Consider the following 19,236-nt stretch of genomic DNA (forward strand, 5'->3'; position numbering starts at 1 on the left):
GATAGAGAATGGAACCCACATAATTGATTATATTAAATTAACATTAAGCAAACATTACAAAGTAAATATTTCAACAGAGAAATCTAATACGAAAATTGTGAAATCAAGCGTCAAGTCAAATGGGGAAAAACTAAAAGATATAAAAGGCAAGCCCACACATAATTAAATGGCAAACATTGCGGCGTAGGAATCGAATTGTATCAAATATTTATAAAACATTTAAAGGCTTAGAAATCTTTAGCAAAAAAACCTTTGTTTATTGAATTGACAATTGATTTTGGTTATATAAGGCAACACTTTAAATAAATTTAATATGGAGAAAAATATATTCTCCAGCAATTGAAGTAAAACTCGTTTAAAAGCTTAACATAATTGCCAAAATTTTCTTATATTTCATATAACTGTCTTTCATAATTTTAATTGGAAAATTCTGTTTTTTGGGGTATGAAACCATATTTATGCGATTTTTACACCGCACCTCACTTTATTTATGCTTACGTGAGTGCCTTTATCCAGAGCCAAAAACATTCCTTATTCACATAGTTTTCAATGTAATTTTTCTAGCAAAGTCCTTGTGGAATTTTACCCCACTTAAAGTTGGCCCCAAAACAGAGAGAGAAAATTCAATTTGTAAAGCTGAGAAATTTTCCCTTTTGTTGTGGTTTTTTTTTTTGTCACGAGACGTGTGAAATGCATTAGTTGCAGATTTAAATTCGAACTCAATGTCCAACCCGAACCCAAAGAAAAGAATGTGTCCAAATCCTTTTGTAGCTAAAGGCAGCAGCTGGCTGCTGTCCCTTCAGTGAGACAGAGACAGAGAGAGCTTCAAAGTGCAGGACACTCGAGTGTGACCTTGTTCTTGGTTTTGGGGTTTTTGCCTAAGACTCTTAGTGCTCTATGCGGCTTTTCCTTGTGGCTTTTCCTCACATGGTGCGTGCGACTCTTATTGCTTGACTTTCAGCTGAATTTTCACTGAGGAAAATGTATTGCACAGCAATCCAATATTCGGTCTTATTGTATTTCAATCCCTTGAACTTTCACACTTTCTCAATGTCTCTCAGGGTCCTCCACTTAGTATCTTTAATTTCATCGCATATTATTTATTAAATTTATGATCAAAAGGCCAGAGAATAGGCAAAACGGGAAGGGTCTCTCTCCCTCTGCAGACAGACAGTCCTTGGGGGCAGTTCTCTTTTCTACTGCAGAAATGAGCAAAAGCAAAGAGAGAGGGTGCCCGAAAATTGTTTGATTTTTCAATTAATTTGCAATGAGATTTTCTTTGACTGTCACTCCTCAATGGATTGCTGTCACGTCTCCACGTTGCACGCTTCGTTGCGTCTGTTGGCGTCCACTTTGCGCTCGAAATGATTTCAATTTTTAGATTTGTGTTTCATTAAAGAAACAAAAGGGATATAAATGTGAGAGAAATATTTGGAGGGTTCCAGAGCGTTTTCCTTCTGTTACTTTCTACGTTAAACCTTACTCTCCAGGGTACCGCCGGCTGCCATCATCGTTTTCACGGTGTATTTTATTTCTTTCTTGAAATATTTATGAAAGAAGTTACCTTGGCGGCTGTCTGTCCTGTCTCCTGGAGACGGGATGGATTGGAGGGCTCCTCCTACCTACGGGATAGATTGGATGGCTCCAGGATGGATGGGCTGCTTGGGTTTGCATACCGTTCGTTGCCTTTCCTGCTGCCCCTCGTTCACTGCCTCTGCCATTAATTACCAAACTCATCCGAAAGTAATTCTATGGGAAAATTAGTTTAAGCGGAGGCTCTGAGCCGTAGCGTCGCATCGCATCGCTTTGGTGGCTGATTCAGAGCTGTCAGAGTGTGGATTGCCACGCTACCACTTGGCCCGTGCACCATGCCCCGTGCTACTGCTGCTGCTTCTGCAATTATTATGCAATTACAGCGGGGTGGAGGGCGGCGGGAGACAGGAGGCATAACTACATAAAACTGTTACCTAAGCAACCTGCTGCATAAAGTTATGCCCCCCCACTCGTGGCAGCAGGAAGGCAATTTAGCGGTAGAGCAGTCTCTCGGTCCCTATCTCTTTTTTTGTTGTGTCTTTTGTGTTTTTTATGCCTTGTCGGTGTAGGAATTATGCTCTTTCTACAGGGTATTATTAATTTTTAGTGCAGGACCCTAAAAAGTGTACTTCAGCTGTACAATCTTTGTGCCTGAAACGTGTAAAAGGTCCTTCTTTTTAATGCCAAATGGAGTCTAAAAGAAGGAATTATTTTTATATATTTTTTAATAATAAAATAATGATTCTGTTTAATACTTTCTATAGTTTCCATGGGGAAAATATTTTTCTAAGGGTATTCAAAGACTTGCTCTTTACAAGAAACTCATCTTCCATTCCTGTTATTTTTTTTTGCTCTCTCAGTCGTTCGCGCGCTATCTGACTTCTTTGTTCCTCTTGCCGCTGCTCCTGCATGTAGGGAAAAGGCTCATAAAACTTTTTCAATTTCACTTTAAATTCGCCGCCATTTCGCTCTCCTTTCTCAGACTCCTCAACGCTTTATCTAGCAACAAAAGCATTTGTCGAATGGATATGCCTCTCTCTCTCTAGGGATTTTTAGTTGGAATATTCAATTATGTGCATTACCTTTTTCCCATACATACATATATAAATAATATCTGAGTGTAAAAGAGAGCTCGAAGGTTGAATGAATTTTACTCGTGCCTTCCCCCTCCCTCTAATGACAATCAAATTAGCGGAGCATTTTTTTCTCATTGGCGCCAAAAACTTTTTCCATTAAACGTACAACATTTTTTCAAACCATTTTTACACTCAAGTTTTGCTTCAAATAAATTGATTGGCCCCCAAAGTTATGCCTGCTGCGTTTTTCCGGATGTTTTATTGTCAGAGTAATTTTCCCCTCACCCAACTTGAACTGCACTTTGGGGTTTACAGCTAAACTTTCGGGGCAGTATCCAGTGTCTTACTCGCCTCCATTCCCCAAATCTGCCACTCGAAAATGGTCGTTCCTTTTGGGCGGCCATGAACTTAATCAAAATGTTTCGCCTCTAATTGAAGTTTCTTGTTATTCGATTTAATTTCATGTTCATAATCTTACACTAAACATACGATTAAGTTTTCGAGAGAGGATTTCAAAAGGTTGTTGTTGGCTTGGTTGTCTTCTATAGCTATACTTAGCGGTGAAGCAAACAGTGCGTTTCAAAAGTGTATAGTGTAAAAGCCATACAAAACATACGCATTTGTTAAATGCGTTTTTCAGACACAAAAATTAACCGAGGAGAGCTACTGCATGACGCGTGCTAGCTAGATTTCTTAAAAATAATTCCATAAAAAACTAATTGTTGAATGAAATTTAGTTTATTTATTGAAAATAATTTGTTCTTAAGGAATTCATAATAGATATGTGATGATACGAATATTTCATGGATCCAAAACGGAAAATAAACTGTTTCGGATCTATATTCCATTTTTCGGAAAGCCTTTTAATCTATCCAAGAGGATCTTTCCTGTTTCATCATTGAATATATTATTTTCCGTAAGGAATAATATTTTTAAAAGGTATTTTTATCGTTTTGATAAAAGTTTTCTTCATTAGAAAGGTTTTAAGCTGTTTTAATTTGAGAGTTTAAATAAGTAACAAATAAGTAAAATGGGGCTTCAAAATTAATTTAGTTATACCCATGAAACGCACTGTATTAAATCCACCTTCGACTCTAGAACATGTACACACACTTAATGCGTTTCGGTTAACAATGGCAATGGTCATTTAGTAATTAGAGGCTTAATACGCGCGAACCCACTCAATCGTGGAGTGCTGCCTGCATGACGCTCGAGCCTAAAGGAGCTTCTATAATTCCTAATCCAACGATAATTTATAATATTTCAATCTTCAACCAATTTGATGGCATGGAGAAACACATTTCAAAAGCAGATCCTATATTAAGTGTAAAAGTTAAAGGGGTGTAAGGGGTTGGGTGACGGGTGTAAAAAGGTGTAAATGGGTGGTTGGGGGTGGTGGCTCCAAAAAGAAGAAGGTGAATCGTTGGGCGAACGTCATCGCATCATAAACATGAATAATTGCGATGCTTAACGGTCGTTGAAAGCTCTGGAGACTCTGGAGATGTGAGAGACCATCGTAGTACTTCTGTCTTGGCTGTGAATACCCTGGATTGTAGGGGTATGATGATTTTTGGCGGAAATGGTTTTGATGCGGGAGCGGTAAGCTTTGCTTAGCCTAAAAAAAAAAAAGGGTTTTGTGGAACGGAATGCCTACTAACAGGTCATCCCATGATAACAGGGACCGAAAAAAAACCGAGGTGCGCATGATATCTAGATATCTTCTGCTTTGAGCCTCTACCATCACAGGAAAAAACCAGGGAACCGAGGGGCACTCCTGCAGTACACGTGAAGCGTTTCAAAAGTGTTTCTGTAGCGTTTTAGCAATGGGTATCCTATGCCGCGACCCTTTCCTTGTGCCTCATGTCTGTTCGTGCGCAAGTTCGAAGTTTCCCCACAACTTGGTGGGTGGCAGTGGAGCGTACTGTCAGGGTGGTTAGAGGTTACGGGGGTTATACATGAAAAGTAGCTTAACATTAGACAGGACGACATACGACACTTGTCGGGCAGTTCGGTGCCGTGGCTTTCCTTGCAGCATCAGAAGCAGCAGCCATCATAGACAGCCAACGAGTGTGACCCACAGAGGGACTGAGAGTGGCAGGGGCAATGGAGAGAGAGAGAGAGAGATATAGATAGTTAGAGTGCTGACCTACTCTTCAGATTTTCCCCTCCCCTGTAATTGTGCGCTGCTGCTGTTGCTGCTGCAACGGATGTAAGCTCCTTCAGCGCTCCAATCCCCTGCCCTCTGCTGCCTCTTCATTGCCGTTGCATTTGTGATTCGATTTGATTTGGCTGAATGGATAGATTATGGTCTCCTATGCACACACACACACACACACAGATCCCCCCTATATCTATATCTATATCGTATGGGAAATCTAGGTTAGTTGGAGATTGTAGCGTATGAGTGCTGCTCAAGGCTGTTGCTGCTGCTGCTGCTGATGGCATTGGACCAAAAATATTAGTGCAATATTATCTATACCCATTCCCCCTACTTTTGATTCCCCCATCCCTCCAAATCCTGATTCTCACCCTCTTTTCAAACTGTGATTTTATCCCCCTACGAATGAATGGTATCAGTTTTTTCATAATGGAATGGAATTTGAGTGGGAAATCCTCCTCTCGACCAATTAGTGGGGAACTTGTGCACTTAAAATGAGATTGGAGATCCAGGATTAAGTTTTAACCACAGAAAATTATAGTTTTTCCCATTGCAGAGTGGATAAAGTTTTGAAGAGCAGATAGATATCTGGTCGAAACAACAAAAAAAACTTTTCTATTCTGTGTGTGGCATTCAAAAAGTAAACCAAAAAGGTTCAATAAAATATTTAAACTAGCAGCTAAGACACACTGGGAGAGAGAGAGAGAGAGAAAATACGAATAGAGATGGCAGAACTACAGGTCGAAAAGTAAACAACAAGAACAATACAAAAAACTAAAAAATAAATGTAAGTTTAGCCATTGAGAAAAACTATAAAAAACGATATAATGTTTGGTTTTTCCTACTTCGATTTCATTTGCACGTTTTTATTAAAGTTTTCCACCAAACAAATCGAAAAAAATAAAAAAAAATTAAAAATTAACAAAAAGAAAAGGCGGAACTTTTTTTCAGCAATTTGTTCCACCAATTTTGCAACACAATTTTAGTGTATGTGTGTTTTCAGTTCTTTTCTGGAACTCAATTCTGTTTGGGATTAGCGCTTGATGTTGCCAATAAAAGTGAACAGAAAAGTTTTCCACTTTATGAAGCTTTCCCTGTCCAAATATTTTTGTTGTTGGTCAAATGGAAGATCAAGGAAAAAGTGAAACTGCAAGCGAATTTTAGTAGCAAAAAAAGGATAGCAGAAAATGTTTTTTTAAATGTTTTATGAACTTTAAAACTCAATTATAACAGATTTTAAGTTTTAGTTTTTCAGGGAATGAAGGAAAATACTTTTATTAGCGTCTAAAGAAGTTTTGAACAGATTTTCCCAATATAAATTATCAACCTGCCAGAGAGCTTAGACGGGTGGAAAGAGGGGAAAGTGCTTCACTCTTTTTGGCACCCTTTAACCCCATGACTCGTGACCTTTTTGGCAGCATTAAGAGTGATAATTTTCAGTCGAAAGACGAGAGAGAGACAAATCCTGAGAGCCACTTGGAGGGAAGACTTTTATTATTTAATTTTGCTCTGAAAACTTTTGTGCTAATAAATTAAACACAGCATGGGGCTGCCAGACACCAGCCACGCCCACTTTTCAAGCACATATGCAAAAAAAATAAAAAGAGAGGAAAATGGGAATTAAGTGCCAAACGATTTTCCCTTCATTCCTCCATTGTTTTTATTTTTGTGAGTTTTTCAATTGGATTTTCTTCATTTCTAATAAAAATCGAATTAATCTTTAGCCAAAAATAAACGAGGGGTGACAGAGAGCGAGAGAGAGGATTTCCCCGAGTGAAAGTATAGTTTGGGAAATGTTTTGATTCAATTATTGCGCTAAGCATCAGCGGCATCAGCATATGGGGTAGGATATTGCAGGATGCAGAAGCAGACATTTATTCGTTTATATTTCGTTTGAAATTAAGCTATAAGTCCTTGCGATATACGCAGAGAAGCAAGGAGAGACTCTTTGTGTGTGAAGGAAGCAAATTTGCATAATAAATATATTTTCAATGGATTTTCTTTCGTACTTTAAAGCAGAAGACGACGACCCCCCATACATTGATGTGTCTGTGAATCTCTCAATTTCCATTCTATAGTAGGATATACAGAGTATCTGTATATGTGTGTAAAAACGCATATGTGAAACCATTCATCGCCTTAACTGCCGTTTAAAATAAAAGTTCTAGCTACTATATTGAATTTCGTGTTTGCTTGGGGGTTCTGAGTGCAATTGAAGACGTGTTTAAAATTGGATATCTTTATCTGTGAAAGGAAATGAAATAGGAAAATGCATGAAATTCAAGGATTTTTCTAGTCAAATTTTCGTATAGAATATGGGGAACAATGAAGAATATTGTACTGGGAACAGATAGTATAATAAAAAGGCATAAAAATTACAGATGCTTTCTAAAACCAACCAACCTTCTTACCATTCCTCCCAAGAAAAAATTGTATTCTTTTTGTTTTATAATTTTTATAATTTTTTTGCAACTTTATTATTTACTTAAATTTCAGTTTTCATCTTAAATGTATGCCACTCTTCTTGTATGCTTTCATTTTCTCTTATTTAGCTTTTTGTTACTAAGTTTTCACTATTTCTTTTTCATTTTAGTTTGTGGAATTTTCATATGCTTTAAACACTAGAGAATCCCGTTGCGCACACACTTTTCTAATGCCATAAATTTTCATGAATTTACCAGTTTTAATTATATCGTTATGCAGCACATATATATATATATATATATATATATATATATTTGTGTATATATAATTATTATTTTATATGATTTTTATTTTGCTATTTATGCTAGAGGTTTACATCATTTTAGTTATAGAATATATATATTTATAGATGCATTTTTTGTATATTTTCAATGTTTTTGCCATTGGGGGGTTTTATTTCCCTCTGAATGCGTTTTTATATATATTTTACAAGTGTTTTTCATTAAATTGTTTGCAATTTTCGCACTGTTTTCCTTTTAATGATCTCTCTCGTTCGCTCGTTTTAAATATAATTTCCATTTTAATTACAATTTTCGGGGCAATTGTTGAAATTAAAAACAACAGAAGAGGCAACAAAAAAAAAGGACAGAGGGGGCGGTGGAAAACTATGTATATTTGCTAGGGGTTTTTCCGACTGCTTATTTCAATTGCCTTGCCGCTTTATTCCTAATGGAATTTTTAACTATTTTTCCACATAGAAATTTCTAGAGAGTGAGAGAGAGACAGGGCTTATGTGTGGTTTTTCTGTTTACGAGTTTATATCGTATCTTATTTAATGTTAATGGCTATATAAATATTTATTTAGTTACATAACAAAGTAGCCTGCATGCTTAATATTAACAGTTTTTTAATTTACTATTTTTTCCTCCTCTCTGACCAAAAGTTTAGTTTTCCAGTGTTTAGTTTTTCCCATTAAAGTTTACACAGAGCCAAAGCCAGAGCCAGAGGCAGGGCCAGGGCCACACCTGTACATGATTTGATTTCTTGTTCTGTTTTTCATCTGGAAATTATATTTTATTTTTTGCGAAAGTTTTTGTGTAGTATATTTTGCTTATAGTTTTTGGTTTTTTGTTTTATTATTTACACGCAATACCCCGTACTCGTACACAATTTATAATTCAGTCTTTGGAAGAATAACATTCATGTTTCTTTTTTTTTTTACATTTTTTCATAAATTTTTGTTTGTTTGCATTTTCTCATTGTCTACTAAATATTATTATATTTCACTCTAACAACAGAACGGAATGTGGTGGTGAAAATTTCTTCATAACATGGAATTGTGTGTGTTTTTATTGGTCCTAATTGGGTTTGAAGAGACAGGCAGTAGGTGTCAGGGCTAACCATTGAAAGAAACTATAAAATAGTTATCGAAATAGTCGTCGAAATAGTATTAGAAATAGTTCTATATCTTGGTTGAAAAAGTGGTAGAAATTATGGTTAAAATAGTATTCGAAATATTGATTGAAATTGTTGTAGAAATAATAATAATAGGTAGAAATTTTAAGCCAATTATCGAAATATAACATTTTTCAGTTCAAAGTAGTCGAAATATTAGTCGACTAGTAGTTAATATATTAGTCAAATTAATTTTCGTGAATGGTCGAAAAATTAGTTGAAAGTTATGCCGGGCGCATCAAATTCCTTACAGAATCTGTTTTTTTTCTATGCTAAAGACTTGTAAAAGTCTGTAATCAAAAAATAATAGATAGTTATAGTTCTGTAGAGCCCTGCACCTCTGCGAAAAAATGTCAAAGAAAACATTAGAAAATATAAATCTTAGCTGAAAACATAATTCTCTTTGATTTATTGACAAAAAAAAAATGTTCTACCAAGTTGGTGAGTGTTTCTTTGTTTGATAATGAATCCTAACAACAATCTCTACTCTTTAGTTATAACTATATACAATATATATACGATCTATATATATATTTATATATATGTAAAATCAACTAGCAACAAAGTAATAGCTTGGTCAGCGAGGATTTACATTTGATTTTAAATCCTGTTACATCAGGATAGAGCATTCATACGTACACTTAGGCGCTATATAGAGAGAGAGATTTAACCATTCATCCAGGGGATATTGACACAGACACTCACCGACAGCTGAAACATGTAGGGAAAATGGGAAGGAAGGAAGGAGATTGGGCAAGGGTTATATATAGGCTATAGGTTATAGAATGGACTGTGCGCTTAGAGATCACATTTAAAACGCACGGTCAATTAATGTCACACACGGAGCTCATCCATCAGTGGATGTTGCTGCTGCTGTTGCTGTTGGTGGTGCTGCTGCTGTTGCTGTTGCTGCTGCTGTTGTGTGGGGGCTGCCACAATCACTGGCACTGTGGGCGGGGTGGGCACCACCAATCCACCGGCTGTGGTGAGAACGGTGGTCATGCTTTGATTATGATGATTCTGCAAATGTTGCTGATGTGTTACCACGTGCTGTTGCTGCTGATGCGGCTGCTGCTGCTGCTGATGTGACTGATGCTGCTGCTGCTGCGAGGGAGAGTGCTGTTGTGCCTGCGCCTGTGTCTGCTTCATGCAACTCTTTTTGGTCAGAGTCCCGCACTGATTGCCAAGCACTTGCAGGGCATGCGTTGGGGCGACACCACCCACACCGCCACCCCCTGGATCCTGCATCGTTTTCATGTGCTTCGGAGGCGGCGGGGCACGATGTGGAATGTCCGCAAATTCCGGAGGTGGAAGCTGATGATGCTGCATGGCATGATGATGGGATAGGATCGTCCCAGGGTCACTCTTTGCATGGATTGTCAGCGTCTCCAGATCCCCACAGATGCTGTTTGGAATTTGGCCATTCTCCTGCCGCTTCAACTTTGTCTGCGGTCGGGGCTCACTCAGACGCGTCTTGTCCCTCTGATAGTAGACACCCGCAAAGATCAGGACATTGAGGATCAGCAGGGAACAGCCGATGGCAATGGTGACACTCAGGGCCGTGGAATATGCCGCAAAGCCATCGTTATCCTGCGAGGCACTGGCCGCTCCCCCGGCCGCATGATCCGGATCCATCATGTCATCGGGATAGACCTTATTTCCGCCATAGCGAGTGCCATTCCGCTGCAGCGAGGACGACGGCGAGCTGAGATTCAGCAGGGAAAACACTTGATTTGTGAAAATCGTAAAGTTTCCCATTGCCGCTGCATTGGCAGCCCTCGAGGTGTAGGGGGGATTCAGGGGCTTTACAGAGGCATCATTCGGTATATTGTTATCCTCCTCGTCGTCGTCGTTCAGCTGATGATGGGCGGCGGGGACATTATCGCCCCCTGGCTTGTGTAGATCCGGTATGAGATTCAACCAAAACGATAGACGATGTGCCCGATAATGATTCTTTAGCTTTGGTTTGGTGTCTGGAAGGGAGAGAATAGGGGATATATTTTTGGATTAATCGAAATTTTAGTTATTGAAATATTTATCCATATTTTTATCGATATATTTATAGATGTTATCTTCAAAATTTTATTGAAATAGTTAACGAGGATGTTATCGAAATATATCGAAATAATTATGAAAATTACTATCGAAGTATTTATCGAAAAAGTTATTAAAATATATTATTAATATATTTATCTAAATATGAATATATGTAGTTGATGAAAATATTTCCATAGTTGTTATCTTAATTTGTATCGATTAATTTATCGATACATTTATCGAAATTCCAATATGAATTCAATACTAACCAAAATTCAAGTACTTCTTGTGCACACTCTCATATGCCGTCCACTCGATGGTTTTGTAGCGACTCCTCTCCTGTCGACTGCTGTGCTCCGTTTCCATTTGTTCATTTGGATTGCTGCATGGTGAGAGAGAGTGGTAAAGGGTGAGTGCGTTTGGATGATTAAATGTGAATTCAGTTGCATATGAGGCAGCACCATCGCCAGGTTGCCAGGTTAGATGACCACAGCAGTGCACTGCCACTGCCACTGCCACTGCCAATGGCGTGGTCCTGGGCCATTTACCATTCCCTGGCCATTTACTACGAGTAGTACTTACCCAGTGCGCACAAAGTTGGCCCAGTAATACATGACCACCTCCGATAGACTGATTTCGGTTTTCGTATAGTTGCGCGTGAAATGATTGAAACCACCAACGAGCGGTGCACCAAAGATATATGGCAGGTCCTCGCCATGGATACAACCCTGACGCTGCAAAATGTACAAAGAGGGGAGAAGAGTAAATTTAGTAGCCACTTGACCCTGATGCATGTAACATCTCTCATTGGAGCTTAATGACTTGAGTTAATCAATTGGAAAGCTGTTCGCTTAATGTTACTCGCAATTAATTAATGGTACACCTTCTATCAGATTAAATCAAGTGAAATCCCAAGAGGACAATAGAATTAGAAGTAATGCCTCTTCGACTCACCTGCGGATAGTCCCCAAAGCGCGTCTGATAGTCGAAAACATATAGATACGAATTTCGATGATCTGCCGAATGCAAATCAACAGTTTGTGCTGCCGGTGCCACAACCTGAGCATCGCTTAATGCCTCCAGTGTTTCATCGCTATAAAAGAGAGGGGAGAAAAAAAATGCAGGCATTAAAATCAAATAACAATTTACCCAACCCTCAGACCGATGCAATTTTCCGGCTATTTTCCTCCATTACCTACTGCAATGGCTTCTTTGCTTCGCTGCCATCGAGAGTTTTATGCTCAAGTGTGCATCTAACAAGCCACTTTTAAGGGCAGCCACTTTGGTTACCAGTTTACCTCCAAAAGAGGGGAGGACTAAGCCTATTTTCGGGACTGATTTGATGCTGCATTTCTCTTCTTCTTGTTTTTTTTTTTTGTTGTGGGGAGCCTGTCTGGGCGAATCGTTGTGTATATTTTTTTTCACAGAATTTCAAATGCGAAAAGCGCAAAAATTTGAATAAAAACCATTTGCATGGATATCTCCATCAGACTGAAAATACTGTACAAGACTCGGCTTTATGTCTGCTGCACATTTTAGACATACAAACATACAAATAAATACAATTTCCTGGCTGTGACAGGGTTTTAATTTTCCCCAGAAAAAATGTGTACTCAATGTTGCTACAATTATGGTGGAAATTTTCAATTTAAATGTACTCTCACGACTCTTTTACTTTGAATACCGCTTCTCCGCGTGCACCTGTAGTCAATACTCAAAAGGAGCACACGGCACTCTCCGGCCATGTTCCACAGATGAAGCATGAAACGTTGCAACTTCATGCACGTCTGCACACATTTCCGTAGCAGACCAAACCAAAGAAATATTTAAGCAAAATCAATTGATTTGTTTGCCCGAAAAATATGGAAATGTAATTCCGCATAAATTATGCAAACACACAAATAAATTGTAAATCGAATCGAATCAAATGGTTGAAAGTCGCAAAACATAAATATCGATTGGAAATTGTAGGAAAAAGGCAAAGGAAAAACCATTTCCATAACACTTTTATGCACCATATGAAACAGAATGCAGGCAAACTGTAGCAGCATTATTTATGAAGACTGGCAGGTGGTCAAGGAGGGTGAGGTGCCCCGACCGATTTGCATTTCATTTGCCATAAGATTGAAATCAAGATTTATACAAAAGCCGCTTTAATTGAAAACCTCACGCGCTCCGTCGCTCCATCGTTCGCTGTGTGTGTGTGTGTGGGAGTAAGAGATCTCCAGGACATGCCATTGCGCATTTAATTAAGAAGGAAATATTTATTTGGCATCCACTCTCCACTCCACTCTACCTCTTTTTGGTAGAGAATCTCTGCCTGATGTTGCTGCGGGGGCATGTTGGCATGGGGGCACATACAAACGCAATTACTCACCGGATATTAATTGGATGCTGGACGGGTCTCTCCCAATCCGTATACTCGTTGACAATCGTTGCGAATATCTCGTTCAAATGAAATGTGTACGTGTTCCTCACGTAGGCCTTTAAAATTCTCGACCTTCGATCTGCCTCGATGCCATATTGCACATCACCCGAATTGAAGCTGAAAAAGGCCTCGGCACGTGTCACACCGGCCATCAGGTCGTATCTGCATGTTCAGAGGGGGAAAATGAGTAAAGTGTGAATAAGGATGAAGAATATTCAGCAGCAAGAAGGATAAGTATGGAAGTAAATGTGCGTGTGAGGGCAAAGGGTTGTCCGTGTCCTGCAAACCCTATTTTTGGGTACGCGGTACTCGACGGAATTACTGCAACTGGATAAGGGGTGTGTACTGTATGATAAAGAGTGTGCCCCACCCTTAACTATATAAATTCTTGATCTGAATCAATTTCCGAGTCGATGCAGAAAAACCTTCCGATTGGTTGCTAAGAGAGAAGAAATTAATAGTAAAATCTGATTTGCATGCTCAAAAGAAGGTCCTAGAACTTAAGACATTAATTTAAAATAATTTAATTTAAAATTTGTGTTAATATTTTTTTTTTTCGAAATAATTATATTTGTTTCTAATTTGATTTGGTTTTAATAATAAAAAAGGCGAACAACATAAAAATAATTATTAATAAATAAATAAGTGATAAATAATAGCCCAAAATAGGTAATAATTTTATTTTATATTTAAACTTTCTCTCATCATCGCTGCAGCCATAATAACTTTGGCTCTGGCTCCCAATTCCCATTGATTCGTTAAACTGCTGTAGCTGCCTCACACTGTCTCTTTCTCTCACTCTCTCTCTCTGAGCTGTATTTTCTGTGGTCAGTCGCATGCATTTTCCCTGTTTGTTTTAAATGTATATTTTTCTTCTACATTTTCGTGGCTTATTTGCTTGGGCGATGCAGCAGCAGGATATCCAAAGGATATTTTGTGGATTTTGTATTTGTTCTTTGTGTGCCATGTGTTTAATGGTTTTCCTTTAGAGGTAGGGATCTTTCTCTCTCTCTAGTGCTCTTCTGTGTGCATGAATGTGTGAGTGGGAAATGCTTTAAACTGCACACAAACGAAATATTTATACCCCTTTTATGCACTGACTAATAGCCTCTTGGGCATTGATAGAACACACAGAGAAGTAGAAACCCGAATCCTGCATGCCGATTTGTACAGATAAATTCCTAGTTTCATCGCACTTAAGTGGTGGAATATCTATGGGATTTCTAGCTCAAAGGTTGAGCTCGTAGTTCCATGATAAACTATTAATTGGATTGAGTTTTCTGTTAATTATAAAACCCAATTCAATTGCATTTCTCCCTTGCAGTCCGTAACCCAGTTTTAGGTTTCTAACATCAAAGCGTACCGCACATCAATTATGTGAATCGCAGCTCTAATTAGCTGTTAATAATATATATATTAACATTTTGTAAAATGAGCTGCTGCAACAAACACACACACAAAGTGCATAAATCAAGTGGCGGCACCACAATCGCCAGAGGCGAGGTCTCGCTCTGAGCCCCAACATTTGCGTGCCTAATGTGAATAAATTAATTACACTTGCAGCCCGGGATGCAGGTGTGTGTTTCATGAGCTAGTGTGTGTGTTTGAGTAGTAGAGTGTATGTATTTTTTGTATAGTTAAATCTTATCGGTGGCTTAACTAACGACACTTTTGAACGCCAGATAAAGGGCAGCCTTTTGACAGGAAAACAACGCAACAACTTTGCCGAAAAGAACGAAAGTAGAAACGAAACTTTAAATTAATTATGTTGCAGTGTTTTTTCAAAAAAAAAGAGAGAGTGAGAGAGAGCACTGGTACAGTGGGTACAGGCTTGAGCTAAAACAAGAAGAAGGGGGACTAGTACAAGGTATGTGATTTATTATCTTCATTATTTAATGAGTAATTTTTGATGGGGATATATTTTTAAGCGAAGAATAATGCTATAAGCCGACTGTTAGGACTGTGGTATGCCCATTGGTAAAAGGTAAATCACCTAAATTTAAGAGAGGACCCTTCTTTCAGTATTATATTTGAAATTCTAGGGAAAGCCCTACTCTGGATACAAATTAATTGACTGATTTCTGAATAATTAATATTTTTAATGCTCTCCCACGAGTGTTGCCTTTTCCATATGTTTCCACTTTCGAGAGTTTTCCTCTTTAGAATGTTTCGCTCTCTCGATTGTTCACTCCTTCGAGTGTCAACTGTACATAGCATGTGATGTATATGATGGGTGTGTGTGTAAGTGTGTGCAAGTGTTGAGGTGAAAATAATTAAGTATACGCCTGGGCCTGTGCCGATGCCGTGGCTTGGCTTTGGCCCCACAACTTACCTTGACAACTTGTTAATGGCAGTTTTTCTCATTAATACTGTATTCATTAAAAACAGTCCGTGCCATGTGTGAAAGGGCACATATATGTGTGTGTGTGTGTGTGTGTGTTTGAAGTGGCAGCAGAATGAGGAGAAGAAACAGCATTAAAAGATGGGAAAAATACATAAGTTTAATTTATTTTAATTATGCAAAGGAAATAAACGTTAAAAATACGTAAAAAAATAAGGAAATCTCAGATATTAATATCTCACCGATATTCTCCAGTTGTCCGGGCGTGCCCCAGCCTCCTGCAGCGGCAATGCCTGCCTCTCCGCCGAGGCCATTCCCAGCGGCTGTGGATGCATGCGCCTGAGCCTGAGCTGCCGCTGAACCTGGCGCTGGGGGTACATAATCTCCGCCATCGATGACCACACCATCGATGCTCGGCCCAAAGGCGAAACCGAATTCGGGCGGACGGATGGGAACGCTCAGCAGTTGTTCGAGCGTCTTCTCGCGCAGACACTTCATCAGATGGGCGTGCGGCAGGTCGGAGGCACAGTTCACATGGTGGGCCACAATGGCGGCATATTTTGCCGGATTGCTGACCAGCGACCAGGGGGCCAGACCCGAACCGGACATGAGGATGGCGCGATTGAAGAGCAGGCCTGTCAGGAGACACGAAAATGGAGCAGGGATTTCAAGCGAAATGTCTTGTGCAAGAGGTGCAAACACTGCTTACCCTCTGGCACGGCCATTGATGAAATGAGAAAGTGGACACATGCCGCTCCAGTGCCATGTCCGGCGAGGGTTATGCTATTGGGATCACCGCCAAAGGCAGCAATATTCTCCTTGAGCCAATGCAATGCGGCAATGATGTCCATCAGGCCATAATTGGCCGGCAGCTTCGAGTATCGGTCCGTGTTCGCATTCAGAAATCCTGCAAAAAAATATAGAGTTTATTCCTCACATAATTGATGATTCGTTTGCCGCCCGTAATGAACATTTAATCGATTTTGAGTAGTCGTGCAGTCAGTCGGTTGTGTCGTTCGTTGCCTATTTAAAATGTCCAAACGCAATGGCATCGGACAGGCGACAGGCGACACTTTTTCACTGCAAAGTCACGCGTGCAAATCATGATGTCAGCACTTCCGTTTCCTCTGGAACAGCAACAGCAGCAGCAGTAGAGGCAAAAGCGGCAGCAGCAAACGAGTGGATGGAGCGCTCAAATGAGGTCGCCACTAATTTCACCAGTGCATTTGAATTTGCACAGTGTTTCGGGGGCACACAGTGGCTTCAAAGTGATTTCTTGAGGTGGAAATTTTAAAGATATTTTTGGGATTTCTCGGGGGAAATATACAATAATTTTCTAACATTTTTTCAAGGTATTTCTAATATTTTTTCAATATTTTTCAAATATTTTGTAATATAATTCTCGTATTTTATAATATTTGCTAGTATTTTCTCGCTGTTTTCTATAATAACTGTTATTGTTCTAGTATAATCTGATATTTTCTGGTAGATGAACTAATATGCATTTAACTATTATTTTTTTTTTTGCTATTCTTTCTAATATTCAAACTTTAATTTCTTTATTAACTTAATCATAAAGATTTTGGAATGCTCATTCAATCCCTTTTTGGCGCAACTTTATACCACAGTATCCTGTGTGAATTTTTGTGTGCCTGACTGTAACTAAATTAGTTAGATTATGGAATAAATGTACGCCTCATTGCTGCTGCCATTGTTGCTGCTGCTGCTCCAGTCGTTGGCTGCTGCTGCTTCTGCTGCTGTTGTTCAACGGAAGTGCAGTTGATGTTGCAAGAGTGCTGCTGCTGGCATCCAGTCACTGGCACTGGCACTGGCTTAAAAGCCGTTGCTCTGCACAGTCGATTGGTTGGCGGCACGTTTGCCTCATTGCACCGACGTCCTCCACTCCACACCACTTTTCACTCTTCACTCTCAGAGGAGGAGGAGGCGCCGCCTGTCGTTCGTCGTTCGTTGTCGTCGACTGTCGTTCTCTGGTCATGCACTCAGCATATCAATTAGCATTAGGATTTGAGTGTGCAGAGCACTTACCCAGCACTCCGAGGCGATAATTTATGGTTACCACCAATATTTGTCCATAGCTTGCCAGAACGGAACCGTCGTACGGATTGCCGCTGTTCCATTCATATGATTCGCCATGCACAAACACCAGCACAGGATATTTTGTAGGATTTCCACTGCCCGAAGACGATGATGATGATGATGAGGAGGAGGAGCTGGAACTGCCACCAGAGGAGGAGCCACTGCCCGTGGAATCACGTGAACCAACTGCAAAGAGGAAAATCAAAAAGAGGAAAAATATGTTAATTGACCGATCAAGGGAAAAAAATTGATTCTCCTTCGGTAGATGGAATTCCCGAGTAATATTTCAAGACGTAAATAATTGCATGAAAAGATTTACACGAACGACAAAACCCACAAAGCCAGCCCTTAAGCCGCCTCCATTAATCAACTGGATCGCTTGTTTCTATATTTTGCAAGGAAAAGGAAAAGACTTTCTCATGTAAACAAGGCCTTAAATCAGCCATCAACCAGGCGGAGGCCGGCAAAAACCGTAAGACAAATGAGCGTCTAAGCCTCTGAAAATAGGCAAATTATATCCGTAAACAACTCTTTTTTTTTTGCTTCTTCTCGTCTTGTGACGAAAAGCCAAAGTCATCGATGGAGCAGCAGCATCAGCTGCTGCCCCTTCAGGTCGATTGTTTCTTTCCTAATCTGAGTGGACACGTTTTCAGGCTTAGGGAAAAGGCTTTTCTTTCGAGAGAGAGAGAAAGAAAACAATCATTGGATTGGATTTGCCTCTTTTCCTGCTGACGTGTGAAGTGTGTGTGGAGAAGTTGTCGTGGGACTCGAGTGTGTGTGTGTGTGCGGGAGATTAAAGGTAACGGAAGATTGATGCATGGGCTATATACGGTATAAAGATGGACCCGAGAATAGTACCCTCTATATACGGGGAACAGGTAGAATTTTAATGGGGTTTCAAGTAAAATACCAGAGAAATGATATCTATAATATTTCGTTATATATTTAAACCACAATTTAAAGCAAAAACTATAAACTAAATTCCCAAAAAGAATACACAAAAGCTGCAAACAGAAATCTATCCAACCAAGAAGGAGCAGGGAGTGCAGGGATTGCAACAGGGCCAAGCAGGGTGGCTGCATCTTTGTTAGAGATATGTACATATCGTCATGTATCTGAGCGAGAGTGCATGGCTTGTATCTGACATCAGTCGTTCCTCCAGCCCCACCCTCCCTTCTATGCTACGCTAGAAGTATAACAAAAGCAAGCGCATGGAAAGTTCTCTACTCTCTCTTCTGTTCTGGAACAAAAGAACTTGCTTATCAAAGCGGAAAAAGAGTTGGCAGGGTGAGCCGGAGAATTGGGCGGAGGGAGGGAGGATTAGGATGTGGCTGAAGAAGTGCCACCAAACGAGCCACCAGGAAACCAAGTTACTGTGTCACTGACTTTTATAAATAGCGCGAACAAAGAGAGCGAGAGAGACTCGTGTGGCAGACACAATGAAGGAAGAAGGGAGCAGGATGATACCAAAGGACTTGCCCATAAAAACCTAAACCAAATAGGAGGTTGAGAGTATGGGAATCAATGTCAATATCTATATAAAAATCTTCACACTTTGCAGGCGCTAATTCAATGGATAGCATCTCTGGCTATAAAGTGGGAAAATATTCCATGGAAATAAAGGGGAAGCTAGAAAATATTTTTGTAGCGCAAGAACTTGGCCAAGTATTTTAACAAATTACCAGAC

At 39.6% G+C, this 19,236-nt stretch overlaps 1 protein-coding gene across 1 annotated transcript in view; it reads right to left on the minus strand.

Annotated features, from left to right (window-relative positions):
* Positions 1-9,177: 9,177 nt before the first annotated feature.
* Positions 9,178-19,236, minus strand: part of LOC111071793 (neuroligin-4, Y-linked) — a 34,140-nt gene continuing 24,081 nt past the window's right edge. Inside the window, exons 3-11 of the mRNA XM_041595033.1 lie at positions 17,499-17,735; positions 16,162-16,359; positions 15,695-16,087; positions 15,444-15,480; positions 13,061-13,273; positions 11,638-11,776; positions 11,266-11,417; positions 10,953-11,065; positions 9,178-10,619 (exon numbers count right to left, since the gene is read on the minus strand). Of these exons, the coding sequence (XP_041450967.1) occupies positions 9,481-10,619; positions 10,953-11,065; positions 11,266-11,417; positions 11,638-11,776; positions 13,061-13,273; positions 15,444-15,480; positions 15,695-16,087; positions 16,162-16,359; positions 17,499-17,735 (2,621 nt within the window). The 3' untranslated portion in view covers positions 9,178-9,480. The remainder of the gene's footprint in view (positions 10,620-10,952; positions 11,066-11,265; positions 11,418-11,637; positions 11,777-13,060; positions 13,274-15,443; positions 15,481-15,694; positions 16,088-16,161; positions 16,360-17,498; positions 17,736-19,236) is intronic.

Source organism: Drosophila obscura, unplaced genomic scaffold (genome assembly GCF_018151105.1).
Source record: "Drosophila obscura isolate BZ-5 IFL unplaced genomic scaffold, ASM1815110v1 contig_4, whole genome shotgun sequence".
Lineage (NCBI taxonomy): Eukaryota > Metazoa > Arthropoda > Insecta > Diptera > Drosophilidae > Drosophila > Drosophila obscura.